At 56.2% G+C, this 26,127-nt stretch overlaps 4 protein-coding genes across 5 annotated transcripts in view; 3 read left to right on the top strand and 1 right to left on the bottom strand.

Moving 5' to 3' along the window:
* Nucleotides 1-1,015: 1,015 nt before the first annotated feature.
* On the bottom strand, nt 1,016-3,292 carry DCTN5 (dynactin subunit 5). Its single transcript, XM_075166060.1, has 4 exons — nt 3,183-3,292; nt 2,604-2,715; nt 1,858-1,960; nt 1,016-1,113 (listed from the first exon to the last, which is right to left on the bottom strand). The coding sequence occupies exons 1-4, from the start codon at nt 3,290-3,292 to the stop codon at nt 1,016-1,018; spliced, it is 423 nt and encodes a 140-aa protein (XP_075022161.1).
* Nucleotides 3,293-3,374: 82 nt separating this feature from the next.
* PALB2 (partner and localizer of BRCA2) lies at nt 3,375-14,715 on the top strand. The gene is given in 15 exon segments (XM_075165611.1): nt 3,375-3,822; nt 3,968-4,094; nt 4,096-4,236; nt 4,315-4,374; nt 4,484-4,565; nt 4,995-6,917; nt 7,672-8,480; nt 9,107-9,190; nt 10,364-10,525; nt 11,010-11,095; nt 11,375-11,536; nt 11,705-11,821; nt 12,185-12,272; nt 13,299-13,447; nt 14,293-14,715. Coding segments are annotated over 15 exon segments (4,275 nt in total). The 5' UTR covers nt 3,375-3,769; the 3' UTR covers nt 14,525-14,715.
* Nucleotides 14,716-14,859: 144 nt separating this feature from the next.
* NDUFAB1 (NADH:ubiquinone oxidoreductase subunit AB1) lies at nt 14,860-17,885 on the top strand. 2 transcript variants are annotated; one of them, XM_075165619.1, is made up of 5 exons: nt 14,867-15,043; nt 15,118-15,240; nt 15,466-15,553; nt 16,769-16,880; nt 17,714-17,885. In XM_075165619.1, the coding sequence occupies exons 1-4, from the start codon at nt 14,900-14,902 to the stop codon at nt 16,858-16,860; spliced, it is 447 nt and encodes a 148-aa protein (XP_075021720.1). In that variant the 5' UTR covers nt 14,867-14,899; the 3' UTR covers nt 16,861-16,880; nt 17,714-17,885. The 2 variants fall into 2 exon arrangements, with proteins under 2 accessions (XP_075021719.1, XP_075021720.1); XM_075165618.1 differs by lacking the exon at nt 16,769-16,880 and having other exon boundaries at nt 14,860-15,043.
* A 1,765-nt stretch (nt 17,886-19,650) lies between these two features.
* LOC142089469 (uncharacterized) overlaps nt 19,651-26,127 on the top strand; it is a 9,055-nt gene continuing 2,578 nt past the window's right edge. Inside the window, exons 1-10 of the mRNA XM_075166059.1 lie at nt 19,651-19,690; nt 20,677-20,796; nt 20,955-22,898; nt 23,053-23,165; nt 23,245-23,303; nt 23,456-23,613; nt 23,773-23,935; nt 24,011-24,202; nt 25,222-25,446; nt 26,103-26,127. The exon at nt 26,103-26,127 is cut by the window's right edge and continues 129 nt beyond it. Of these exons, the coding sequence (XP_075022160.1) occupies nt 19,651-19,690; nt 20,677-20,796; nt 20,955-22,898; nt 23,053-23,165; nt 23,245-23,303; nt 23,456-23,613; nt 23,773-23,935; nt 24,011-24,202; nt 25,222-25,446; nt 26,103-26,127 (3,039 nt within the window). The remainder of the gene's footprint in view (nt 19,691-20,676; nt 20,797-20,954; nt 22,899-23,052; nt 23,166-23,244; nt 23,304-23,455; nt 23,614-23,772; nt 23,936-24,010; nt 24,203-25,221; nt 25,447-26,102) is intronic.

The following is a 26,127-nucleotide window of genomic DNA, read 5'->3' as shown; positions in this document are numbered from 1 at the left end:
AATGTTCACTCTTTCCAAGAAGTCTGAACCTCCTTCTTAAGTTTTATAATGCAGAAAAGCACCAAAGAGCTTTCTGCAAATACTCATACTGGGTAATAAATGGGGACAATTGCAGCATTCTCTCATCCACCTCTGGTTTCTGCTTTTAATTACCCACTTTCTGCTGCACTGAATTCTTTGAGTGACATGGCAATCCTCTTTCCAAAGCCCTTTGGCTCTTTAAGGTCTGCGATGTTCAGGAAATAGAACATGCACTGGCCATGAGAATGCTAACCCTGCGTGATGGGTGAGAGCACAGGACTGACGTCTACTTCAAGAGCTAAAAGCTAAGAAGTGTGCTGTCAGGCAAGGCATAGAAAGACAGGTTTCAATGTCAGCCAAAAGTCCAAAGCCAATCCCAGGATGATGAATGATACCCTGTTCCTATAGGAGAGAATCTCAGTCCACAGGGAGAAAAGGAAGAGGCCATCCACCTCAACATGCAGGCCTATAGAGCAGCAAATATTTTCCCAAAGGCAAGCACTGGGTTTAGTGAACCCTGGTAAGTAACTGCCCGAAACACGCACATCAACCACACCGCACTTCTGTTCTAGGATGGAGATTTCTTCTAGGAAATGTAAACCCACTTGCTTTGGGTTAGCAAAAGAACTGATATGAAAGACAGGCTTAGGCTGCAGAGCGTGTGCTGTCAACTCTGCCTTGTTCCCCAGCTGCAACGAGGAGATGCTGCCCTGAAGGGAATTCTATCAGCTTTCCTAGCTCCAGCACATTTAATGGCACAATTCAGACAATATGGAATGAATGACATTCAAATGAGCATACAAAGTTTAAACAACATGACACAGAAGCTTTCACGAGGGACTGCTTGGCCAGACCATTAGTGTGGAGGAACGCTCACAGAAGTGCTCAGGAACAGCGGAGGGCCGTGCCCTGGTCTCACTGAACAATATTCCTCTCCCCGCCCCCAGAACACTCCTGCGTGCCTTTACTGCTCTGAAACATGGTAAATAGGCTACTAGACCTGAGTGAGTGGCAAGAACTTCTGGTAGTAGCTCTTTGTAACGTCAATCATGAGTTCCTGGGTACATTCCGGGAGTTCCCCAGAGAAGAGTCCTGGAAGAAGAAGAAGAGGATGACCATCAGTGTTCTTGCAGGAGAAAGCAGAAATAAGCTTATATTCAACATTCAAAGCAGTGACTTTGATTGAGCTGTAAGTAAATACTAATAGAACAGCAAAGGGCTCTTCTCTCATGTCAAGCAACACAGTGGGATCGTTCCCATGGTACCCCCTGGGGCAGACGTCAGACAGACTGCTGCAGCTTCCGCCTTGCCCCGTAAAACACTATCAGAAGAGAAACGATGGAGTGTGCAATTTGTACAATGAGATCTCCGGCACAGCCAGGTCAATGGGTAGGAACTAAACGTTCATATACCTCTGTTTAATGTACCTACCTCCCTATCAACATATGAATAATGAGCAAGTGGACTTCCTACAGTTTGAACCACCGAAATACCTGCAAAACCAGAAACCGCAGAAGGAGGAGTGCTCCCTCTGCCCGAGCCTAATGCCTGCTGGGTTCTAGATGCCTGAAAAGCTCTGTTGCTTAGTGTGCAGGATGGCCACAGCTGGCATCCTAGTAACACTGTTCTGAGCAAACATATATTACCTACCTAACATACACCAAAGCAGCGCGTTTCACAAGTTAAAGTTGTTATTTTTCAGTTCACCAAGTGCCCTACACCTTTATTTCTAGTCACTAAATGCTAATAGGCAACTTTGTCATAGCAATCTCATTTTAAAACAAGAATATCCACGTTATCCACACTTATGTGCAAGAAAAGTTAGAGGGAGCATACCTGGGCAGCCCGAGAAGACTGTGAAAGGTGGGACTACTGTTTCAGGAGGTAGTACTGTGTTGTCCAAGATTTTGCAGCAGTCTTTCAAAACGCATCTACGACCCTAAAACAGAGATTAAGTAAAGTTTATACTTAAAATACTATATGCTTTTGCTTATTCCTGATAAGTTACCTAAACATCAACAGATTTAACTGCTCAAAACACATTCTGTATAAGGGATCACGGGAATAAATCTTTACCCTAACTGAATGCTCTTCGAAACAGAATTCACTTTTTCCTTTTTTGAGGAAAAAAGTCTGTTTGCTCTCGACTAACACATGTACGGGCAGCTGCATATTAACACGTCAATGCGCAAACTGGAACCTAGAACCCGAGTCATGCAGTAACGTAGCAAGGCCTCCTCTAACTCGGCAGACAGCAACCTTGACTATTTTGCGTTATTTGCACAGAAGCACAATTCCACTTGTACTTCGTGGAAAGGCCGTCTTTCCTGGACGGTCCCGTTAGCCACAATATTGTTGGGACAGATTCTCCAAACAGCGGTCAGCTGAACCCGCTATCCTCAGAATAGCAAAACTGGAAGCGCCACTTTCTGTGGAGAAGGGAAAGGAGGAGAAAGGAACAGCACAGCGAAAGTACGCTTGCTCCAGCCAGCTGGTGCGGATACCTTTCCACTGTTGTTACAAAGCCTCAACAGTTTACTGTACTCAAGAGTTTAAAGGAAAGACAGAGAAACGGCACTCACAATGACACAGTTCTTGCCTATGTGGACATAGGAGCCAATCTGGGCTGCATTGACAACACAGTCCTCTTCTATGAAGACGTGGTCACCAATGTGGAGAGGGAAAAAAGCCACCCTGTGACAGGAGAGTTATTTGTTCAGGTGTAGAATAGGAAGACTGATCCGTGACACCGCTAGACCCAAAACCATACTATGAAGTCTCCCGTCCCCAGCTGGATTACCAGAGGTAGATCTGATGCTAAGGAACATTGAACAGCAACTGGTCTTTTCTCATCTCTTTCTAATGGATGACCCAAACGAGCACCAGGAAGACATTGTGACTAAACAAAGAACAAGTGAAACACATTCTTCACTTAACCGTTTCAATATATCCCAGCCTTTCCATATTGTGGTCTGAAGGGAATGCTAACCCTCAAGGCAAAGCTGAAAATTTGAGGAAATGGCAGGTTTAGAGGGACGTATTTCTGCAAATCGCCGCAAAAGGAACACAGCCCTCTGAATACAGATCTCAGCCAAGCTGATGTATTTTCTTAAGCATATAGATTTTATCTTCACTTTCCTGAAAGGAAGGGGACCTCTTACCCCTTACTAAACTTCTTGAAGGGTGGTCTAATGACACTGCGGCTTTTCACCACGCAGTGCCGTCCAACCCGTACGTTAGCCAGGTCGCCGCGGATGATGCAGTCGTTCATAACTATTGTCTGGAGAAGAGACGAGAGATAAATGAGCTCCAATTTCTTATGCAGAGGTCAGGCCACTCCAGCAAGATTATGTTACCTTACAGAGGATTCTTTCAGTCAAAAGAAAAGTGAGAACTAAGCAAATGCACAGGAGCCTGGATCCACCAGCTGTGCCCCATCATGCCAGTGAGCTGAACAAAGTGAGCCAATACACAAAGCGAGGCTTAAGCACAAATAGAAATATGTTGTTGCACGGATAAAAGCACCGCGATCTGCTCACAGGCCGAGGAGGCTCCGCTGGTGCTCTCCGCGAGCAGAGCTCTGGTGCCTCGGGGCCGATGGGAGTTGTCAGCGGACAGCAGAGCAGCGCGGGTGCCGCTGCGGTGGCGACAGGGACCCCGCGCCTTGGCCGCGCTCCGTGCCCACCCCGCCGGGCTGCTGGGCGATACCGCAGCCCCTTCCTCGCCGCCTACCTTTCCGTTGAGAACGATGTTCTGGCTGCCGCACAGCACGGACTGTCGGCTCACCTTATTGCCGGAGGCCTGCGGGGAGAAGGGGCGGGTCACTGCGGGCCGCCCGGAGCCCGCGGCCGCCTCCCAGGCTCCGACACCTCCGCGACACCCCAGCGCCTCAGCGAGCCCGACTCGGCCGCCTCAGCCCCCGGCCCCGGCCCCGGCCCCCCCGCACCGTCTCGATGTACTCGGACTTGTTGTACAGCATCTCGCTCAGCTCCATGGCGGCGCCGCTTTCGCACAACCACTCCCGGCTTCCGGCGCGTCACTTCCCCCCGCTAGCCAGCGCTTCCGCCGCGGTGCGCGGCCTATGGCGGCCTTGTTGCCATGGACACGCACGGCCCGCGCGCCGCGCGCTTCCGGCGGGAGGCGGCTATGGAGGGGCCGGAGGCCGCGGGGGAGGCTGCGGGCGGCGGGGCCCTCAGCGGCGCCGAGAAGGAGAAGGTGCGGGGCCGAGCGGGGCTGAGCGGGGCCCGGGGCGGCGGGCGCGGCGGTGCCAGCCCGGTGCGTTGTGTCTTGCAGCTGAGGGAGAAGCTGGCGCTGCTGAGGAGGGAGTACAGCGAGACCGTCAGCCGGCTGCGGGTGAGCGGGCAGGGCCGGGGCCGGGGCCGGCGGCGGGGCTGGGCCGGCCGGGCGCGGGGGGCGGTGCCGGGAGGCCGGTCCCAGCCCTTCGCCGGTGTTGTGTCCGCAGCGGGCGCGGCGAGCCGAGCGAGCCCGGAGCCACGGCCGGGGCACGGCGGCGGAAGGAGGCCGGCGGGAGCGGAGCCCCGCAGGTAGGAGCCGGCAGGCGGCCTTCCGCTTCGGGGCAGCTCGGCCAGCTGCCGTGTGCTCTCCCTTGTCCTCGCCCAGGCAGTGGGTCCAGGCGGCAGGGCGGGTGTCCCCTTCTGCTCCCCCGCGGCCTGTCCTGCCGAGCCGGGGATGGACCCCAGCTCTGCTGACCGCCTCGCTCCCGGCTTCACTGTCCCCTCTCTGCAGCTGCTGCCACATCCACTGCCCCCCGTACCCACACCCGGCCTTTCCGGTGCTGCTGAACCGTGATCTGCAATAACATCTCCTCTACTTTCCTCCTCGGCAGGTTTGCGGGGCTCTCTGATCCCCACTCTTCCGCTCCTAACAAAGTCGTCTAGTTTTTACTGTATGATGTTTTTCTTGGAGGGGACTTTGCTGCGACTACTTTACACATACAACATTTTTTCCCACAGGTTCTAGAGATAACATATCTCTTAGTGCTGACAAACATGAAACCTCTCAGTTACAGACCAAAACCTGCTCTGATCTTGACACAGAGAAGAAAACATCTGTCACATTTAAACACATTCCCGAATTCTCCAATAATGAGGTTAGCCTGCAGGACAGCTCACAGGCAGAAAGCATACAGGCTAGCCAGGAAAACCTGTGCTGTGGAATTGTTAGGCCTGCCCCTGAGGAGAAAAAACCCCAAACCTCCAGAAGCTTGATGAAGCTGAGGAGAAGGACGAAGGCTCAGGTATTGGAGAAAAGGGAATCAGTGCGTGATGTGCATCTAATCAACGCTGATGAAACGGTGAAAAATCAAACTGCCAGTGCAGAGGAACTTCGGTCACCAGTCTTCAGGCGAGGCAGTCTCTCAAACACTGAGGAAAACGCTCAAAGAGGATCCAGACCAGCGCCTGTGCAGAGAGAAGAAAACAGTTTCACTCCTCCCGATGCAGCGTTAGGAGTTGTACAAGACATGCGTGAAGACGATGTTCCTCCAGGAGTGCCTGAGCTGTCCCCATGTGTGCTGAGGGGCAGCAGCGAGGTCTGGCAGCCTGAGTCCTCAAGTGCTGTGGCCACATCTGATAACTGTGAACCTGCACGGCCGTGTTCAGAGAACGGTGACTCTGTTTTACTTGGCACCAGTGGTGATGGAGGGAAAGAACCCTCCAGTATAATAAAACAAACGGACAGTGAGAGTATGTGTGAAGATCAGGGAGAATTACGTAGACTCTTGGATTTAATGTCAGAAAATGAAGTATTGCCTACTGATGGAAATAACAGTATAACTAATGAGAGCAAAAGCCATGAAGGGAATCAAAGTGACACTAATAGCTTAAATCCCTTCCCTGCAGATCCTGCTCTGGGCAATGTTGAAGAACTGTTGGAGAATCAACAGCTTGAAATTCAGCCAAGACTTTCTCATCCAGAAAAGGTGACAGCTCCTGAAAGCCCACTGAACTCTTGCACGGTGGTTGAAGGGCTTCTCTTTCCGGTTGAATACTACGTCAGGACAACTCGACGCATGTCTAATTGCCAGAGGAAAGTGGACCTCGATGCTGTAATTCTCAGCCAGCTGGGCAGAAGCAAGAAAGGTCAGCGAAGTAAGTGCAAGCAGAAAGATGCAAATTCAGATCGGCCCTCCCAAGAAAGAGTTGAAAATGATTTGGAGTCAGGGGTTGTGCTGTTCCCTTTTTTTGGTGCAGAAAATGATCCAGCAAATTCAATTAGTCCCCAGAAATCTCTTCCTGCATCCAGTGGTAGCGGCACTTCACTTGGATCGATTTCTCAAAACAGTATCACTAGCACAAAGCGAGATCAGAGACGATCACAGAAGAAACAAAAGGGAAGAAGAAAGTCTACCTGCAAACCCCCCATGCATCAAGTGTCACAGGAACTTACAGAGAGTTTGGATCTCATAACAACGAGGGAAAGCAGTAGTCTGCTGTCAAATAAATGTCAGAGTGAAAGGGAAAACTGTGAGGCTAATCTTGAAAAATCGTCTTCACATGAGACAAGGTTGTCTGCTGCTGCAGTTCTTGGGTCTGGAGAGACAGAAGTGACTGCCGCTATGCAGCCAATGAGGGCTGATGCTCCTCCTGGAGGAAGCCAAGTGCTTGGCAAATGCTGTAAGACTCTGTTACAACAGGTTCAAAATCCACTTCAGAACAGTGATTCTCTGAACCCAGGGAATGAAACTTTTCCCAGCCATATAGGAGATCTGGAAGCCAGCTTAACGATGTGTCAGGCTGATAAACACCCAGTGGAGCATGTTAAGAATCAGCACGTGCAAGGAGCCTGCAGGGCTGAGCAGCTCCTAGCGATAAATGTCCCTCCGCGCCGCTCCCTGCGTTCCTCTGCAAGACAGAGAGCCAGTCAAGTCTCAAAAGGTACTTCGTCAAATATAGGCACTCCCTAAAACTACAGCCCGAGAGCAAGGCAGGGAAGCGCCCCAGTGAGTGCATGCACCGCTGTTCACGCCCTGTCATATTTTTTATTCAAGAAAATCTGATATGGGTTAACTATTTTTTTTTTTTAAATAAGAGAGATTTTAAAAAAATTTAGATCATTGTGGTGCCTTGAACAATTCCAGAAACTTCTGCTTCAGCACAGTTCAGGAGTGAACAGCAGTGCATGGATGAGGAGCAGGGCTGAGAACTTCTTAAGCTGCCTTTGCTGTTGGAGCAAATGTTGTGCACACTGGACCTGATTTTCCAGCAAATGGATGTAAATCTGTTTCTCCAACTAAATCTGCATATTAATGGTTTGCGGTTTTTTTTTAGTGCTGACAAGTGTGAAACACAAAGAGTAGCATTACAATCTGAGGGTGTGTGAATATTGTGAAAAGAGAAAGTGTTGGGAGAAAACAAAACAAATGGACGAAGTGCGCAGCCAATTCTGGCAGTCTTTGGCAATGATATTTTAGCTGAAGGCTTGATGCAGAGCAATTGCAGAGCGTAATGTCTTTCCAGAAAAGTGCCACTCCCATGTGTTAAGAGGGATATGGTGCTTTTTTTTTCTTTTCTTTTTTTTGGGAAAATAGATTAGAATGACACTCTGTATGAATGACTCTGAAAAGGCTAGTTGCTGGTTATTTTATGATGTGATGTTCTCTCTTGTATTCTTGTGTTTTTCTTTGTCTAGGTGAGAGCAAAAGAGGATGTACCTATCCAACGAGTTCAGAGGGTCCTGCTTCTCTTGGCCTCCCTGCTATGGACCCCGATACTTGCGGCTCTCTCTTCTCCTTCCGCAGTCTCCAGTGGCTGGTCCCCAAACTGGGTATCAGAGACTTTCACTTACCAGATGAGGAATTTGGACTACTAAAACTTGAGAAATTAGAATCTTCCCCTGTGAGTGACTTGGAGGTTTTTGTTCCTAGTGTGTTTGGAGATGGTGTGGCTTCAGATGACACACAAGATGCACAAATTAATCTAGAAGAAGAAAGTCTCAAAAGTAATTTGATTTCGCCTTTCAAAAATGGATTGCCCAAGTTACCTCACTTAGAAAGCCCAGCTTCCAGGAAGGAACTTTCCACCCATGAATTGCTATTTACTCCCGTGGGGACTGTCTTAGCTGGTGCTCCCACTCAGCCTGAGTCTCAGATTTCCTCATCTGTTTTCCCTGTGGTGGGTGCAACCCCAGCTGTTTTACCATCAGTACGCAGTGAGGTCTTCCCCAATACACCTTCTGTACCTCCCCCGCAAGCGAACCTGCATTTCTCCAAAGGAGCATCTGCCCAGGTTGTGGATGATGGGGAATGCAAAGACTCCGCCATTCCACTGCGCTTGGACAGCAGTGGTGCAGGATCTGCTAGAAAAGAGGAGGAACAAGGTACAACGTTTCCTTTAGAAGATGTAAGAGGTCCCGATAATAAATCTGATGAGGCTGTGGCCTTGGAGAAGCATCAGCGGTCAGAGAGCGAACAGCAGAGATCCTGCAGAGCTTCTGAACAGGTAACAAGCTGGCCTCTTTGCCAAGGGTACTAAGCCAGTGGTTTTGTGGGTGAATCCCCTTTTCCAGAGTCTCACCTGACTTCAGGAGAAAGATCTCTTTGCATGCTAGCTCTGCATGCTGTCTTCTAGCTGACTTAGTAAATGTTTGGTTTTCATCTGTTGCCTAAGGTCTTTTGACCTCAGGAGCAAATTCTTTAAAATCCTGCTTGACAAAACTGGAGGTGTGGGTTTCAATGCTTATTGCAGGATGCATGTTTGAAACGTGTATATGAACAAAAAGTTTCTGGTACCCACATAGTGTTGGTCTACCTTAAGGAAAATTTGCAGGTAGGGTTTGGTAAAGGAGATTAAATGACTCGCATGCGGGATGGGTACTGAGAGAATGACTTCTCTCTGAAGGCTGAGAGATGCAAAGTGGTGGTAAAAGACAATTTTCAGGTGAAACCAGGAAATAACCTGTCTGGGATCTCTTGTTTTTCAAAGACATGCGAGTACAAAAAGAGGTGCTCCTACCATAGCTCTCCAACAACCGCATGCAGAGTGAATTCACGCTTCTGCCTCATTCTTGCAGGTGCTGAATGTAATTTCAAAGTTGAATTATCCTTATTCTTTACTTGTTTGCGCAGAAAAAAGATGTAGCAGAACAGTTGACTCCAGTACTGCTTGATGGCCTGAGAGAAGAGAGCTTGCAGCTTGTATCAAAGCTAAAGGTGGGATAACATCGGGTAATTGTTTACTAAGTTAGTAGCAGCTCTTTAACACCAAGTTTAACAAAAATGCAATAAAAAATGCAGAATGGGTAGTTGCTGTCTAATTTGATCAGTTCTGTCTTCACTTGTGGTAAAGCATGCTGAAAGGTTAGATTGCTGTGTATTTCCTTTTGACTGATAAAAGATTTCAGTGTTTTTTTTTGAATAATGAATGTCTAAACACATGCAAATGTCTTAAGAAACAGAATCGGTGCATTTTTCTTCAGCCCCAGGTAAAATGATCTCAGCCCTTGTACCCCTATTGCCTGCCCTCTGGCTCCTGTGGCCTCCTGTCACCATTTCAGGCACTAAGTAACCCAGTAAGGAGCAAATTTTGTGAGGGGCTACAGCACTGGCAAATACACGTGTTGATGTTCACACCCTTCTGGAACGGAGCCTTGCTTGTACGTGCCATGACCAAGGCAAATCTTGCCCAGGACTGCTTGCACAGCTGAGCCATCGGGTCTTCTCCCTGCAGTGGTGTCCTTCCACTGTTCTCTGTCTCATAGCAGGTAGAGAACGGTTGGCCGGCAAGGAAGCAACATCTGTGGGAACCCACTGAACTCCAAATGAGCTTGCCGGGGGCTGGGTCACCTCTAGCTTTTCCAAACCAAAGTGCAAAGTTTTGCTCCAGAAGCAAGCCTGAGGGATTAACTTAACCAGTCAACAATAATATGGCTGAAGCCAAAAACTTTTTTACAAGGGAGAAGAGAAGGCCCTTGCTTCATTGAGTTTTAAAGTCAGTCTGTGCTGTGCAAGTCCTGTCTCCTATTTGTGCAACAAGGGAAGGAAGTGCATGATTGCAGGTAGGTGGCACTTGCGCTGTGTTGTGGCTGTGCTGTGGTACCCCCAGCCCTGTCCCAGCTCTGGGCTCTGCCGGGTCCCTATTGTTTCAAATGACAAGTGATTTTTGTGAAGTGAGCCAATATATTTGCTGCTCTGAGGGTGAAACCCACGAGGCTTGTTTTCCTTGGTGCCTTACTGGCACTTTACTTAAAATTAAACATTGTAAGCGTTAAGTTTTAGCCTCAAATTCTCATCACGCTGAATGTCAAGCATTTTTCTCAGGCTGAACCTCCAGGTTAGATAACCATGTCTATCAGAAGAAAACCAGCGCTGTTTTGTTTTGGACAGGATTCTTCAAATTCCTGCGCTGTGGATGTGAGTACTGTGTGGTGGGAAGCAGCTGGCAGCAGAGAGCTGTGTGTGGTGACTGCTTGTGAGAGTTCCGTCTCCCTGTGGAAACCTCTGGCATCTGACCGCTGGGGAAAGGTCTATACTTGGCAGCTCGGAGAAGTATGAACACAATCCTTATTTCTAGAATTTAGGGCAACTTTCTTGTCCCAGTGTGTTAGTTCCCAACATACAAGGAGCTTGCAGTCTTGGGTGCAAGCTAAGTTCTTTAGGTGGCATAAATTTTTCATTTCATGAGGCAACAGAGGAGAATGATTTGCGCTGCTGATGGAGAAGGCCAGTAGCTTGTATGGTCGCGTGTTATCTGCTGGAATTTGATACTTCATATACTGAACAGTGGCTGCACTACAGCCACTGACTTGTGCTCTTTCCCCTTACACTCCCTGGAGACTCTTTTTGTCTCTTATACCAACAGGGATTGTTTAATTAGGAAAACAGCAGAGAGTTCAGCTGTTAATCTAAGTGTGATTCTTCAGAGGGATCTGAAAATTAGTTCTGCTCCATATCATTTTACTTGAAACACTCTAGAAAATGGGAATAAAGTCAAAGGGATATTGTGACTGACACTGAATTCTTGTTTTGCTAGATTCCTGTAATACAGATCGTTCCTCTGCCAGACACCCGTAATCTCGTGTGTATAGCATTGGGAGATTTGGAGATTGGAGAAATAAGGTGTTGTATTTGTTTCTTACTAGCGCTTTGAACCCTGTATAGCTGCAGCTTAACTCTCCTCTTGTGCAGTGTTAAAATTCTCTCTTACTAATGTGTCACTTTCTCAGTTGCTTTAACAGTTGGAAAATATGGAAGGGATTTCTAAAACTCAGCTATAAAGACTTGCTTATTCACCTCTAGAGGTGGTAGACTGTTTAAACATATTCTTATTTTTATACTCTATGGCATGTTTGAGTTGTGCTTCCTTCTGTCATTAGGCGTACTTTTCTTTTAATTTAGGCTCTTGCTTTATTCTTCTGAGAATGACTCATTCAAGCAGTCACTAGTTAAAACTGGAAATATAAAAGCTGTTCTTGGGCTAAAGGATAGGAGGCTGGTCAGCAGCAGCAGGACCGTGCAAGAGCAGCAAGTGGAAATAGTATCGCTTTCAGAGACAGGAAGGTGAGTCTGCTGGTTTTGGGGTGGTCTCAGTGTGGCAGGTGGAGGAAAAGTAAGGAAACATCTCGGATGTAGAAAACTGTCAGGTTCTTCTTTCTGCAGATGTGCTGAGTACAGAACACATACTTGTTATTTTGACTGCCTTTTCTCACTTGCTAATCTGCTATTCAGGAGCAGGGACGGACAGACTTTGATGCCCCCTGAAGAAACTGTTTTAGCTTTTGCTGAAGTAGAAGGAATGAGAGATGCCTTGGTTGGCACCACTGCAGTGAACAGCATTGTTGTTTGGTCAGTGTTTCCTTTGAAATTAAGTGATTTGGCTTGCGGGTGTATGTGGTGGCTCTAACAGCTAGCTGGCTGCAGACGTTATATAAGGGGTGTTGGTTGGCAGCTGATTTATCTGTGAAATGATAATTGTCAAAGGGCCTGCAGTCTGGCACTTTAACTTCTATACAGTTGGATAGATAGTGAGTGAACTATGCTGCTATAATGCCACTTGCTTTTGCATCATATTCATTATTCCTGTTTGTCTTAGTTCGGTTTATGTGAAACCAAAAATGTGTCCGTCTTGCATAGTGGTGTAACTATGATTAGAAAATAACAGCCAGAGGATGGAAATGCAGTCAGAATTCGTATTTTCACCAACTGCAGGAATTTGAAAACAGGCCAGCTCCTGAAGAAGATGCACGTTGGTTATTCCTACCCAGCTTCCATCTGCCATCGAGCATATTCCGACTCTGTACGTATGTTAAATATGACACGCAGTTTATGCATGGACTGCACTGACTAACTGTGGTAGGGACTTAAAGGATTAGAGTGGATTGAAATATCAGCTCTATTTAGATACACTGAAGATATTTCAAAGGAAAGTAGGTTAACTAGGAGAAATAAGCCACGCTGGCTACCTCGCATTCTTGGCTTTCTGCAGTGTACTAATAAAATAAGAGTGATGCATCAAAGTGTGTTCCAAAGCAGCAGCATCTTGGATGTGGGAAGCAGAAGTACCGTTGCCCAGTGCTGGTGCTTGGTGAGTCTCTTCCGTTTCACAAGTGGGTAGCTGCCAGCGTGGTGACGGCACACTGCCATCCTTGGAAAACCTGTTTTAAGTGATTATTTACATATACCCCCAAGGATATCAACTGTTTAAATCCAAGATTCATACTAATGATTCTTTCCCACTTGCTTCCACCTGTGCTGTGATTCCAGGTGGATTTTTGTAGTTTATCAAGGATTTGATTGTTTTCAGTGAGCATTTAACCTTTTGGGACAAGAATGTCTTGTCCGATAATGATGGCTTGAGTCAGAATCTTTGGAGACTTCCTCAGAGTATCTATCCCAGCGTATTTTGTGCTGGCTGTTCTGAGTGCCGCTGTTTTCAGCTGTGCTGGTTTGCGTGGAATTCTTGTTAAATTTAAAAGCTCCTAGGGATTAAAATGAGGCCCAGAAATTTTACTTTAAATGTCACCTCATCCTACAGCAAGTTTAGCTTTTTCTGGCAGAAAGATAAGTGCATAAATCCACTGGGTCACTGAGCTGTCGTTCTGCTGTATTGCATCAGTCCTTATCGGTCAGCAGCTGCTTTGTTTTTTTGTCTAATTTGATAAGGAAAGTAAACCCTTTCTGTTTTATTCGGTAAAAATAATGCATCACTGTCCGTGGGGCTTTGATTATAGAGATAACGTAGCAATTAATTTTTGGAAAATTCTTTGGGTTTTTTCCCCTCTTGCTGTTGTTTTTAGTGATGTATTTTTCCTCTGTGTATCAGGGCCTTCTGTTTGTTGTTTTAAGTCATCCACATGCCAAAGAGAGCGAGTCCTGTGGCAACCCTGCGTTCCGTGTGATAGCGTTCAACCCCAAAACAGCCAGGAGCACGGGAGTGATGTTCTCCTCCCTCCCACCCGGGCATGCTGGAAGGCAAGTACCTCGGGGACTCTGCGTGCTGGCTTCATGACTCCTTCGAGGTGGTTTTGGGGGAGAATCACTTAACGAGCTGAGTAGCGCTGCTGGCAAGGATCCATTTGCCATCTTGCCGATGACAAGGAGGCTGCATCCGTCGCTGCCATTTGTCCTGCGCATAGGCTGGGATGGGGCGAGGGTGTTGGCTGTTTCCTGCCCGCTTCCTGCACCAGTCTGTGCGCTGACCTCTGAGCTCCCGGTGTCACCGCGCGGCAAGGGGCTCCGCTCGCCAGAGCTCTGCTGGCAAACAGAGCATTGGTTTTCTGCATGCTTACGCTTTTGTCTTCCTCCCCCGCAAAGTGATTGTGGAAATGCTGTAACTGGGTTCATCAGGCAAACTCCCCAGGCGAAAACCCCCTGAGAAAATGTCTGCAAGTGAGACGTTCTGAGCCGTTGTGCTGTTGAAGAGCACTTTGCTAGGTTTATTTATGTTAAGCAGCTGCTTGCAGTCAGATGACCTTTTCCTTCCTATGTCTTGCATTTTGAAGACTAAGCTGTTTAAGAGTCAGTCCTGCAATGCACTTACATCCGTCACCGTGCTTCCCATGCGCACAAATATTGGCGGGTTGAGATCTTGGCTCACTGAACAATTTTCAAGTACGTTCTGAGGCTGCAGAAGGATCATCTTGACATCCTTCCTTCGCAGTGCACTGAAGATACGTGTAATGTGACCTGGCTTCCCAGAGTTGGCTTAAATGTGCTTATTAATTTTCTATGTTAAAAACTAGCTAATTTTAAAAATGATGTGATAATGTTTTGACAAACAAACTGCAGCATTGTGACCCTTCTGTGTATGACCTTAGGTACCTGGAGGGTGACGTGAAGGACGCTTCTGCCGCCGCTGTGCTGACGTCGGGAGCCGTCGCGGTGTGGGACCTGCTGCTGGGGCAGTGCACGGCCCTGCTGCCCCCGGGCCCAGAGGGGAGCTGGGTGCTGGCCCGCTGGGCCACCACCAGTGCCTGCCTGCTGGCCGGGCAGCGGGATGGCACTGTCTGCCTGTACCGGTACCGGCAGCCCCAGCCAGGAGTGGCCTGATGGAGGACTGTGGGGCGAGGGCCCCCATCACCGGCAGCACCGGTGGAGCCTGGTGCTTCAGCTCGGGCGCATCGGGGCCGCCGGTAACGGGCTCTGCGGGGCTGTGCGTGCGCTCGGGCCGGGCACCGTGCGGGCAGGTGCTGCCGGGCGCCGCGGTATGTGCAATGCCATTAAACCCGTTTGCTTTGGAACGACTCTCTGCCTGCTGCCGCGCCGTGCCCGGGGCTCCGCGGGGGCTGCCCGGGGCTCTGCTCGGCGCCGCCGCCGGCCGCCAGGGGTCGCTGCCGCCGCTCCGCGCCGGTGGGGGCGCCGCCCCGCCCCGCCGTGCGCGCGGGCTGCCGGGAGCGGCGCGGTGCCCGCCGGGAACAGGTCACCATGGCGGCCCGTGTCCTCTCGGCCTGCGTCCGCCGCCTCCTGCCCCGGCCGCCCCCGGCCGCCCCGCGGCCCGCCGCGCTCGGCACCCTCTGCCCCCGCCGCCCGCGGGCCCAGCCGGGCGCGGCCCCGCCGCCGCTGGCGCAGGTAAGGTCCGCTGGCGCGGGCGGGCAGGGGGCGGCGGGGGCCCGGCGCTGCCCGCTGCTGCCCGTCTCTTGCAGGTGCCGCGGGCGGGCTGGCCGCCCTGCCGCCGCTTCTCCGACCTGCCGCCCCTGACCTTGGCGGACATCAAGGACCGCGTCCTTTACGTCCTCAAGCTGTACGACAAGATCGACCCGGAGAAGGCGAGTGGGGCCGGGCCGGGGGCGCGGCGCGTTCGGGGGGCGCGTGCTCCCCGCCGGCGGTGCGGGGCAGGGCGGGTCGGGGAGCGGCGCTGCCGCCCCTCCGGAGCGGGAGGAGGTGGGCGGCGGCGGGCCGGGGAGGCCGAAGGCTCCGGTTTGACCCGGAGGTCCTGTCCGGGCCGTGTCATGCTGAAATGGCCAAACGATCTTCCATTTTTCTTCCCCCAGCTCACAGCTGAGTCCCACTTCATGAAAGACCTGGGTCTGGACAGTTTGGACCAAGTGGAAATCATCATGGCTATGGAAGACGAATTTGGTAATGCAGTGCTATGCATGCTCGGATTCATGGCGACCTTTTTTTGGCTAACCCTTAAACACAGCTGCAGCAAATGAGTATTAGTTCTTTTCTGTGATTAGTACTGTTGCCTTTTCTCTGATGTAATTCAAAGAAAATCATGCAGTTCTCGGTCAGTGACAACGTGCGCTGGTTGCTGGTGGCACCTGCAGGACTCAGGAGAAGGCATCTGTCTGTCTGCTTCTGAGCTCTGGGAGCACCGGCCGCGCTTCTCCCCTTAACTGGGCACCACGCGTCGTACTGCTGGGGGGGCGGAGACGGGGGGACAGGACAGCAGCGCGTAGGTGAGGGCAGCGGATGTTATATTTAAGCGTGAAGGCTGCCTCTGGAGCTGGTCTTGGCTCCTGCTTGTGAAATCACAGATACTCCAGGTTTTTCCTCACCAGGATTTTTTTTTATTCTCAGTACTTGATGCTACTAGAAAAAAGTGGATTTTTTTCCTTATTAGTTTATACTCCAAGTTTCTTTTTACATCATTTTGGCCACCTTTAGGCTTTCATTTAAAGCTCTTAAATTCTGGCGTACGTGCCTAGCTTGTCACATTGGGTCATAAATGTCCCTGGGGTTTGGTCACTCTCTAAAACCTAGGCAGATGTTTCACTTTCAGAGCATTTGCTAATGCTATATATTTAATCCACTTACCAGTACCGTAGGTGGAGTGTTAGTGTGTGGCCATGCGGACTAGAAAGAAGAACCTTAATTTTCTGGAGCGTATTTCTGACCGGTTCCATGGCTGAGAGCCCTTTTGCTCCCAGCCCCCGGCTGCAGCTCTGGGCGAGCTGTTGGTTGTAGGAGCACTCAACAGTGGATTCTGAACCTGAGGGGCTTCGGGCCCTGGCTTGCCTGGGGTTACCCAGAGCGTCCCCCTCCTGTAGCACAGCGGTGGCGGTGGGAGCTCTGGGAAGGCGGTGGTGGCTTTATGAGGCGTGGGGGGCACTCGCCGGCTGGCTCGGCAGCCCTGCTCGCTGCTGCGTCTGCCTTGTCCCGTATCCAGAAGCAACGTTGTGCAAGGCAGAACGCAGCTTGAAGAGCTGGCTCCGACTGACACAGCTGAGCGGCAGCCCCTGCCTGTTTGTCCCGTGCCAAGCTGCAGGCATCTGAGCCAGCAGTAATTGCTTCCTTTAGCCTTGCTCCTGTTTCCGTTGTTTGGGGCTAAATACGTGCACTTTCTTCCAGGATTTGAAATTCCTGATGGAGATGCAGAAAAGTTAATGTGTCCACAAGAGATTGTAGATTACATTGCAGATAAGAAGGATGTTTATGAATAAAAACTGTTCTTCAAAGCTGGGTGAGTAGAAATGTGCTCCTGCGAGTGTTTCGGGTAATGACGGCGCACACGGGGTGCACGTGTGACGCCTGCGGAGGGGAGTGTCTGGTGTGAGGCGACTGGACGCCGTACGGCCGTGTGGCAGGCGGGAGCCTGGCAAGGGAGGGAGCTGGCAGCAGCTGCCTGCTCTTAGTGGGGAGGATAAAGCATATGTGTTTTCTTGAGGCATCTGCTGTTGGAGGGAGGATGTGGGGCTCGGCGACCTTTCGTCTCACCCTATGTGGCACTTCAAGCACTGAGGTTATCCACAGCTCTTTTAGTAGGTGGCGAACTGACTTTAGTCGTGAAAGTCCATCTTTTCAGCGCTCCACGGCCATGCGCAGAGCGTGCAGGGTAGGCACCTCCAGAGGTGTGTGATAGCACCGCTTCCAACTGCCCGTAGCGACCGTTTCCTCCCTGCCAGCCACTGCTGGAGACTGGAGCAGGAAAGGAAACGGGCAGGAAAGGGTTATTGGAGTGACTGGCTCTCGAGGTGCTCTGGGGCTGCAGGGGAAATGAGCGGGTGGCCTCAGGCCAGTGCGCAGCAGCAGATCGGTCCACATTCCTGTTTGTTCCTGTGTGGAGCAAACCCTTCTGGCCTCCCCCCACGCTCTCCTGGGTCAGTGGGGAGCTGTGCCCCTTGGCTGCTCTCTGAGCCAAGGTGAGAATCCTAGCAATTAGCCTAAAGACCTGTGGACGTTACGTGCCTGCTTTTGGTATTCAGCTTGTCTTGTCTCTGCCTGGCCCACTTCTTTTGTGCCTTAAGATGGTAGTTCTTGGTTGATTAAATATTAAATATGTGGTTTTTTTAACAGGAGATGTCTCCGCCACCAGGACTGGGCTGGTGTCAGCGGGTATGAATACAAGCGCACATGCTGCACTGTTGCTGCTTTCATCGGAAAGTTGTACTTGGACGTTGTATTTAAAGCTGTCTGAATATGTTGTCCCTTAAAAACAAGAAAAAAAAGGAATAAATATGTAAGACCATGTTGTGTGGATGGCTTTTCCATTTCACACTCTGTGTCGGTGGCTCACTGTGTTAGTGTTCGGTGTATGAAGGGATGAGCAACTGACTTCACGAGCAGCGCCCTTCCCCAACGCCGGCTTTGACCAGCGGCGCAGCCTCTGCTCGGCCGGGCCCCATACCCCTTGGCATAAAAGCGCCGTCTGCCAAGCGCAGTGGGAGGTGCTTGCGGGTCTGTCGGGCTCTGAGCGTGTTTCGCTGGGAGCATTTTGCCGTTTGTCCTCTCTCCATGTGAAAGCGCTAGCAGCACCTGCACGGCTTGTGCCGCTGTGCACAAAGCTCTGTGCCCTCTGCTGCCTGTCCCCTCATCTCACTGCTTGCGTTGTCTGCCCTTTCAGATAAACCGCCCTTCTGCTGCCTTTACTGTTTATTTCATCAGTGCTGGTAAAAACAAGCAAGTTCCATTTGAAAGGCTTCTGCTTTCCTGATGGAAAATAAAGGGGGGAATGACTTTCCTGCTGCTAAAAAGCAAAATCGCATCAGTGTTTCTGTAAGCCCAACTAACCTCAGCACGGGAGGCTTGCTTTAAATCTCTCCAGAGGCAGAATCAAGTTATTTCTGGACACTGCACAGTTTTTCCTCTGAGCCAAGAAACACTTTCATATGTCAAAGAGGCACTGCTAGGCTGTGAGCCAAGGAAGCGTCACTCGATAACGTATCCTCCTCTGGCAATCAGGGTGGCGGATGATGGAAAATAGACCTGGGTCTGTCGGTGCGGCACATGGAGCCTAAGCGTGGTGTGGGTGTTCTCGGGGCTTCCTCTAGCGCTGCATTTCACTTTTAAAATCGCACGGTGTTGAATCCTCGGCCAGCTGGGTGACCCTCTGCCTTCAGGGCCCAAGTTTCGCTTTCGTTGTGTGCGAGGCCCGTGCCTTTGGAAACTCCTTAATCATTCCTTCACCTCAAATGTGTTCTGAAACATTTTCTGAACAGGCTGCACGGTGAAACTGCAGGGAAACAGTTATTTTGGCCAGTGTGCTGGTGGTGGTTTTGAGGTCCCTGCTCAGGCAGGAGCGACGGTGGCTGCAGAGCCATGCCTGTGCCGGTGTGGTCAGTGGTTTCGTCTGGTGGCCTGGCCTTGAGTGATTTGGTGAAGGAGCCGCAGCCAGAGGTGCCCTCGAGGAGCCTTTGCCCTGAGCTGCATCCGAGGCAGAGCCGGGCACGGCTGGAGGTGGCCCTGGGGAGAGCCCGCGTCTGGGAGCCTAAGGGTGGCTTTTCTGGGACAAACCTGTTTGTTAGAGGCGGGTGGGTAGAACGCGCGTGTGCCCGCAGAGGAGCGGTGCCCGCGCTCTCCCTGGGCACCGGCACGGCGGCGCGGCCCGCCGCAGGGTGATGCGGGGCCGAGCCGGGGTCCTGTCCCCGCAGCCCCCAGCCCCGCCTGCGGGGCCGCACCGAGGAGCGGTCAGCGCGGGTGCGGGGGCCTGGCCGTGCCCCCGGGGGTTCCGCAGCCCGAGCTCAGCCCTTCTGCGGCCGAGTGTTGCGTTCGGGCGAGCCCGCCCCGGCGCTCCTCCGGGCAGCGCCTCCCGGGGGTCCCGCACACACTGCCGAGCCCGGGCCGCGCCAGCCCCGGGGCGGGGGGGCGGGGCGGGGCCGCCCGGGACGGAGCGGCGCGGCCGGTGCCGGTGGGGCGGGACCGGGCCGGGGGCTGCGGCTCCCCGGCGCCTCCGCCCCGCCGCAGCGGGGGCGGGCGGGGGCTTCCTGCCGCCGCCTGGGCAGAGCCGCCGCGCCATGGAGCGGCTCCGGCTCCCGCGGCTCCTGGCCGCCGCAGGTGAGTGCCGGGGCCCGCCGCTGCCTCCCCCCACGCGGGGCCGGCGGGCGCGGGTGGGTGCGGGCGAGGGCGGGGGCACGGCCGGGCAGGGGCCCCGCAGCCGTGCGGCCCCGGGCCGGGGTCCCAGCACCCGCCGCTGGTCCCTCGGCGGGGGATGCCGTGCGGGGGGGGCGGCCGCGGGCTCGGGGGTCTGCGGCGGCGGCGGGGCCGGCCCCGGGCTCGGGTCTGGGCTTCCCGGTTGCACTGGGGCGGGGGGCGGTGATTGCTCGGGTGTCGCCGGGACCCGCCCTGGTGGGCTCAGCCGCGGGGTCCCGGGGGCACGTGGCGCGTGGGCAGCGGGGCGGACACGCGGGGGCACGGCCGGTGAGGGCAGCGGCTGAGCGCCATGCCGCCAGCACGGGCGGCTCCGCGGCGTTGAAGGCAGTGGGTGCTGCGCCCCAGGAGCGGGAGCCCCAGCGAGGTGCTGGCAGGGAGCAGGGTCCGAGGGGCTCCTGGTGACCCCCGCCCCACCAAGGCGGGTGACCCTGACGCCTGGTGAGCTGCCCGCTCCCTCCGGGGAGCAGCCGCTGTTGCAGCGGGGACCCCGAGTCCTGCCCAGGGCGCTGGCTGGCCTGGTGCTGGCCTGGTGCTGGCGCGGTGCTCTGCCCGGGGACCCGGTGGTGCCAGCGGCGGCACGCGGCAGCCGGATGGCGGTTTGGTTCCGGGCAAAGATGTGTTTCCACCACATGGCAGAGTGCGGCCGGGTGGGGCGGGATTCAGTTTTGTTTGTCGAGGCGAAGGCAGGTGGTGTCCAGCTGGGTTTGGGTCGTTCCTGAGCATCCCCTCCGGCAGTGCTGCCCACGGGTAACAGAGGGGAGGGCTGCAGCCCCCCTGCCTGCGCCAGCAGCTCCTGGGGGCGGTGGGGGCATGGTGCCCAACACCCGGTGCTGGTGCCCAGCGCTGGTGCCTGATGCCCAATGCCGGTGCGCGCTGCTCTCTCTCCCCAGTGATCATGGAGTGCTGTGCACGGCTCTGCCCCGGTCTCAGCAGCGGGCCGGGCTCCACGCTGGGCTCTGCTGTCCCCTGCACCCGCCCAGGGACCAGGATGGGGGAGCGCTGCCAGACAGGTACCGCCGGGGCTGGGACTGTCCTGCTTGTGGCCCTTCGTCTGTGGCACCGCGTGCCGGTGCCATGCTGGGGCCTGGGGTGCCAAGCCGGTGGCTGTGGGGTGCTGGCTGTGGGTCAGCCCTGCTCAGCATCCCCCCACTTCTGCCTCTGCCCGTAGATCTGGAGCAAGGAGCTGGCACGGGGCAGGCACCGACCCCAGAGGCCGCAGGGCAGCTGCGGACAGAGGCTGAGCTGCTGCCTCTCCCTGGGACCCCCGCTGGGACTGACGAGCCACTGAGCCCCCAGGGGAGCCCCGGAGGCCCCCGGACAGGCGAGGAGGGGACGGGGCCTGCGGTGCGGGATGGAGCAGCCACCGAGCGCCCGGGGCCCCTGCTCCCTGCAGGCACCGCTGAGCAGGCAGCTGCAGGCAGCGAGTGGCCATCTCTTGCCAGCCCGGGGGTGACCAGTGCGGGGTCCCCAGCCCCCACGGAGCCGGACACAGCTCCTACCACTGGATACCCCCCCAGGACTGACCCTGTAGGAAATGTGATGGTGGAAGGTGCCACAACCCCGCAGAGGACCCCCTTGCATTCACCATCCTCCGTGGCGGTGCCCAGCTCTGCTGGGGGGCAGTGGGGATCCCCCAGCACCCTGCTGGGATGGAGCCCCACAGGGACAGCACTCACGCAGAGCTGGAGGGGTTCACGCGGCCCCTTGTCCCCGGAGCTGTGGGCTGGGGAGGGCTTGGGTGCCACTGTCCCGCTGGGTGATGGCAGCCCAGGGGCTCACCCGGCCACGGACAGCCCTGCGCCGGGGACGATTGGGACGTTGCCCTTTGCGGGAGTGCTGCAGAGGCTGCTGAGCCCCACGGGGACACTGCGGGGGACACGCCAGGCGCTGCCGGGGCCGGGGCTGGTAGGAGGACGGGGCTCTGCCTCCCGCCTGTGGCATGGGACGGACGTTGCGTGGCAGGGTCCCCGCTCTGCCCCTCGCCCCTCTCTGCCGTCCCTGGGGACTGGTGGCCGTGGGGGCCCCGTGGCCAGCACAGCCCAGCCAGCCGTGGGGACGGGCCCAACCTCGCTGCCTGCCACAGGCAAGGGGTCAGGTCTGCCTCTCCCCACCGCCACAGCCAGCATCCCGGGGGTGACATCCCTCAGCCTGGGAGGAGCCCTGGACCTCACCGCAGGGATCTTGGGGCCGCCCGACACAGGGGGTCCCCCTGAGCATGGCCATGTCCCCCTGGACCAGACCTGGCGCCTGCCAGCTGTGCTGGGGCAGCCCCCCACCTTGGCGGCCCCGGGCAGCACCGCTGCGGCACAGAGCGAGGTGCCCCACGCCAGCCCAGGGTCCCACCGTGTCCCCCTGTCCCCGCAGCCTGCCCCAACTGGCGGCTCTGCAGCGCCCACATCACTGACCCCACAGCCCTCCCTGGGGACCAGCCGGGGGGTCCCGGGGCTTGGCCCTGCTGTGGGCAGCCCCCCAGCAGGGCCGTCCCCAGGGCTGCTGCTGCTCCATGCCGGCTCGGGGGGGGATCCTGCTGAAAGCCCCCGAATCCCGAGGGGGACCCCAGTGGGGGTGGGTGATGCTGGGCCCTGGGCAGGGACTGCCCCCCCGAGCTGGCAGCCAGGCAGCCCAGCCACGGCCACTGGGCCCCCCCGACAGCCGGCTCCGTCCCAGCTTCCGTCTTCCCTGGGGCTGACCACCACTATCGGCGTCACTGCCACCGCTGTCACCGCCACTGCTGTCACCGCCACCATCACAGCTGCCACCGCCAGCCCAGCACTGCTCGGGGATGTGGGGACGGTCACGCCAGATCCCGGTGCCACGGTGTTGCAGGGTGATGCGTCAGGGCTGACGTGGGGGCCCCCGACGCGTCTGCCCACCATGGTGCCAGGACCCCCCCAGCAGCTAACAGATCTCCCTGGGACCCTGGGCCACCATGGGGGCCCGGGGTCCCCCCCAGCAGCCGGGGACACAGAGCTGGTCCAGCCATCGAGCAGCCCCGGAGGGTGGCCGGATGCTGACACCCCCCAAGCGACGCCGGCCCCAGCTGCGGCCCCAGCCCCGGCAGGCAGGGCCCCCCGGGTGTTCATCGTGGAGGATCAGCCACCCCTCCTGAGAGGTGGGTCTGGGGGGTTTGGGACCTTCTGCCTGGGCACGGTGGGAGGAGGAGAGCTCCGAGGAGCCATCAGCTTGAGGGGGGGTCAGTGGTGGTGGCCCCCCGGGGCGGGCGGTGCTGGTCCCTGTCGTGCTGATCCCTGTCTCTCCTCCTGCAGCATCCCTCCTCCGCATCCCCTGCGAGCTGGTGCTGGACATGGGGTTTGTCCCCGCCCTGCAGGACCCGGGGTCCCGCGAGCGCCAGGGTCTGCTGCACAGCTTCAACCGGACGGTGAGCGCGGGACAGGGCTGTCCGGGGGGGCTGCGGCCGGGGGTCATCCCGCCTCGCGCTCAGCTTCCTCCCTGCACAGGTCGCGCCCCTCTTCATGTCGGTGCCTGGGTTCCTGCGGCTGGAGGTGACGGGGATCAGGTAGGTGTTTGCGCAGCACCGCAGCGTGCCATGCTCCCTGGCATGGGGGGGCACGGGGAGCATCATGCTGCGAGGCCACAGCGGTGCCGGGGTGCTGTGCTGGACCTGGGGGTTCGAGGCACCCCTGGACTCACCGTGGGGTGTCCCCGCAGGGAGGGCAGCGTGGTGCTGGAGTACGACGCGCTGTTCGCGGCGGAGCGGGTGCAGGTGCCGGGGCTGGGCGCGCTCCTCAACGCCACGCTGGGCTCTGGCAGCGCCCAGCCGGGGCTGGCAGTGGGCACTGCCCCTGTCCTGCGCAACGTGGCTCTGGGTGAGTGCGGGGCGTACACAGGGCTGCGCGATCACTGGACCCTCCCGCGGCCCCTGGGGTCCAGTGCCTGGCTGGGGCTGGTCGCAGGGTGGGCACACGCCTGGCACCGGCTCTGCTTGGTGGGGAGGGGGTGGCACAGCCAAACCCCTGTCTCTACAGAGCGGCTGCTGGACCCTTGCGCCGTGCTTTTCGCCTGCCGGGCCGGCTTTGCCTGCGTGGCTGGGGCGGACGGGAACGCCACCTGCACCTCCCTCTGCCACCGCGACTACTGCAAGAACCACGGCATCTGCACCCACCCCCGGGACCACGGGCCCCTCTGCCAGTGAGTGCCCCCGGGACCGGCCCTGGGCTGATGGGCACTGTTGCTGCCGGCGGCTGATGCCCCCCCTTGGCGCAGGTGCCCCGTTGGCAGCGATTTCTGGTTCATGGGGCTGCGCTGCGACTACCGGGTGACGCAGCAGAGCCTGCTGGGCATGGCCGCTGGGGTCCTGCTCAGCATCGTCCTCCTGGGTGCCGCTGTCGCCGCCGTTGCCATCCGCCGGTTCAAGGCGCTGCTGTTGGAGGCCAGGGCCGACCAGACCCGCAGCAGGTGGGGTGCAGGGGGACCAGGGCTGGGGCCCGGGGTGGCCCTCGAGGGGGAGGGATGCTCCTGCTGCAGGGGTGATGCCCCTGCCCCTCCCTGGGGGTGCTGGGGGCGATGGGCAGCAGCTGCGGCCTCGCGCGTGGGTGCCCAGGGGCAGCGCAGCCCGTCCAGGGTCAGGGGAGCTGCTGCTCGGCAGGGAGGCAGGGTTGGGCTTGGGCTGAGCTCTGCCAAGAAAAACACTCTGCGGCAGCTGATAGCAGCGGGCAGGAGGTGCTGGAGCTGGGGGGAGTATGTGTGGGGCCCAGGAGTGGCTGGTCCCAGCGCCCCACGAAGCCGCACGGCCCCGGCGGTGCCGCCCGCCTGGGTGGGGGTGTCTGTGTGCGTGTCTGTGCATCTGTGTGGCCGTGCCAACGATGCGGAGTGCCCGGGGGATGCTCGCAGCCCCACGCTGGCGCTGGGGAAGCGGTGAGCAGGCAGGAAAGCAGCGCCGGAGCCCGCGGGGCTGGATGTGCCGCTGCACACTTGCTGTGGTAGAGCGGTGCATGAGATGTGCCGATGGGCCCCCAAATACATGGTCCAGTGCCTCCCATGGGGAGAAGCAGAGGGTCCATCCACCCCCCCGGGCGCCGGCTGCCTGGGCCGGGCTCAGCCTGGCGGGGCTGTGGGTGGGGAGCTGCGCTCGGGCACGGCCCCGCCAAAGCAGCTCGTCTGGGAGCACTGGGGGGAGGCCGCGCTGTCCTGGCCCTGCTGCCCTCCCCACCAGGGTTTCGTAACGTGCCACGGGGGATTGTTCCCGAGGAAACCACCGCATCAGCCGCGGGGCCGCGGCCAGATGTTCGGTGTCACAGGCTCTGCCCCCACCCAGGGCGCGGGGCTGGGCCCTGTCCTGCTGCCGTGAAATTTGGGTGGAAACCTGCAATCTGTGCTTGCACTGCAGTCACTGGGCTCGTGCGTGCATGTGCACGTGCCCGTGCGTGCCCCCGGGGTGCCGGGCGCTGCCACAGCCGCCCTGCCTTGCCCCGCAGCTACCGGCGGTTCTGCCGGCTGGACGACGTCTCGGCCCAGTACTGGTCGCGCTCCTGGCTGCCCTCGGCCAGCTCGCTGGACAACCCGGCCTTCAGCAACTCGGAGGAGCTGCTCCACTTGCAGGTCTTGGACAACGGCTGCTGCAGCTGCCGAGAGGACTCGGGCATCACCGACAGCGCTAAGCATCGCCCCCCGCCGCCCGCCCGCCCGGCGTGCCGGCCCAGGTACAGGGCAGTAACAAGGTCTCGTCTTTAATTTGCTCAGTGGCCAGGGGTGAAGCAGACAAGTGAGGGGTTTTGGGGCACAGCAGCCTGCCTCGGCACCTCTGCTTTGCAGCCAGCACCCAGCCACGTGCTGGCCACCCCATGCTTATCAACAGCTCCGTGGAGCTTTGGTGCCCAAGGAGAAGTAAGCGGTTTCTTCCCCCCCGCCCCATGTAAGGAGCTTTCTGTGATGGGGACTGGTTTAACAGAAGGGTTCACATCTGCAGGAAACAGTGTGGTTGTGTATGTGTATGAAAAAGTCTTCTAATCAGCTTCCAGGGGTGTAAATGGAAAAAAGGCCCTGGAAGTTTCCAGTTCCATGAGCAAAGGCTACTACGGCCAGGGACACCCCCACCCACAGGCCCTGGGGCCGGGCGAGCTGCAAGCACAGCCACAGCTCGGGAACGACGCCCGTTGCTGCTGTGCTCGAGGTCAGCGCTGCCGCGGGGGCCTGGGAGCGTGTCTGCAGGCAGACGGTGTCAGTGCAGCGAGCACAGTGCCTGCTGGAGCAAAATACCTGCGAGTCCTGCTCCTGCGGTCCCCAGGCTGCTCTCTCAGCAACACGACTTTCACCCCCTCCCCCCCCTCTTGTAATTTCTGATGAATTTTCTTCGCAGTTTCCATTACGACTGGGACACAAGT

This window comes from Calonectris borealis, chromosome 16 (assembly GCF_964195595.1).
Source record: "Calonectris borealis chromosome 16, bCalBor7.hap1.2, whole genome shotgun sequence".
Classification (NCBI taxonomy): domain Eukaryota; kingdom Metazoa; phylum Chordata; class Aves; order Procellariiformes; family Procellariidae; genus Calonectris; species Calonectris borealis.
This window is presented reverse-complemented; position numbering and strand designations above follow the sequence as displayed.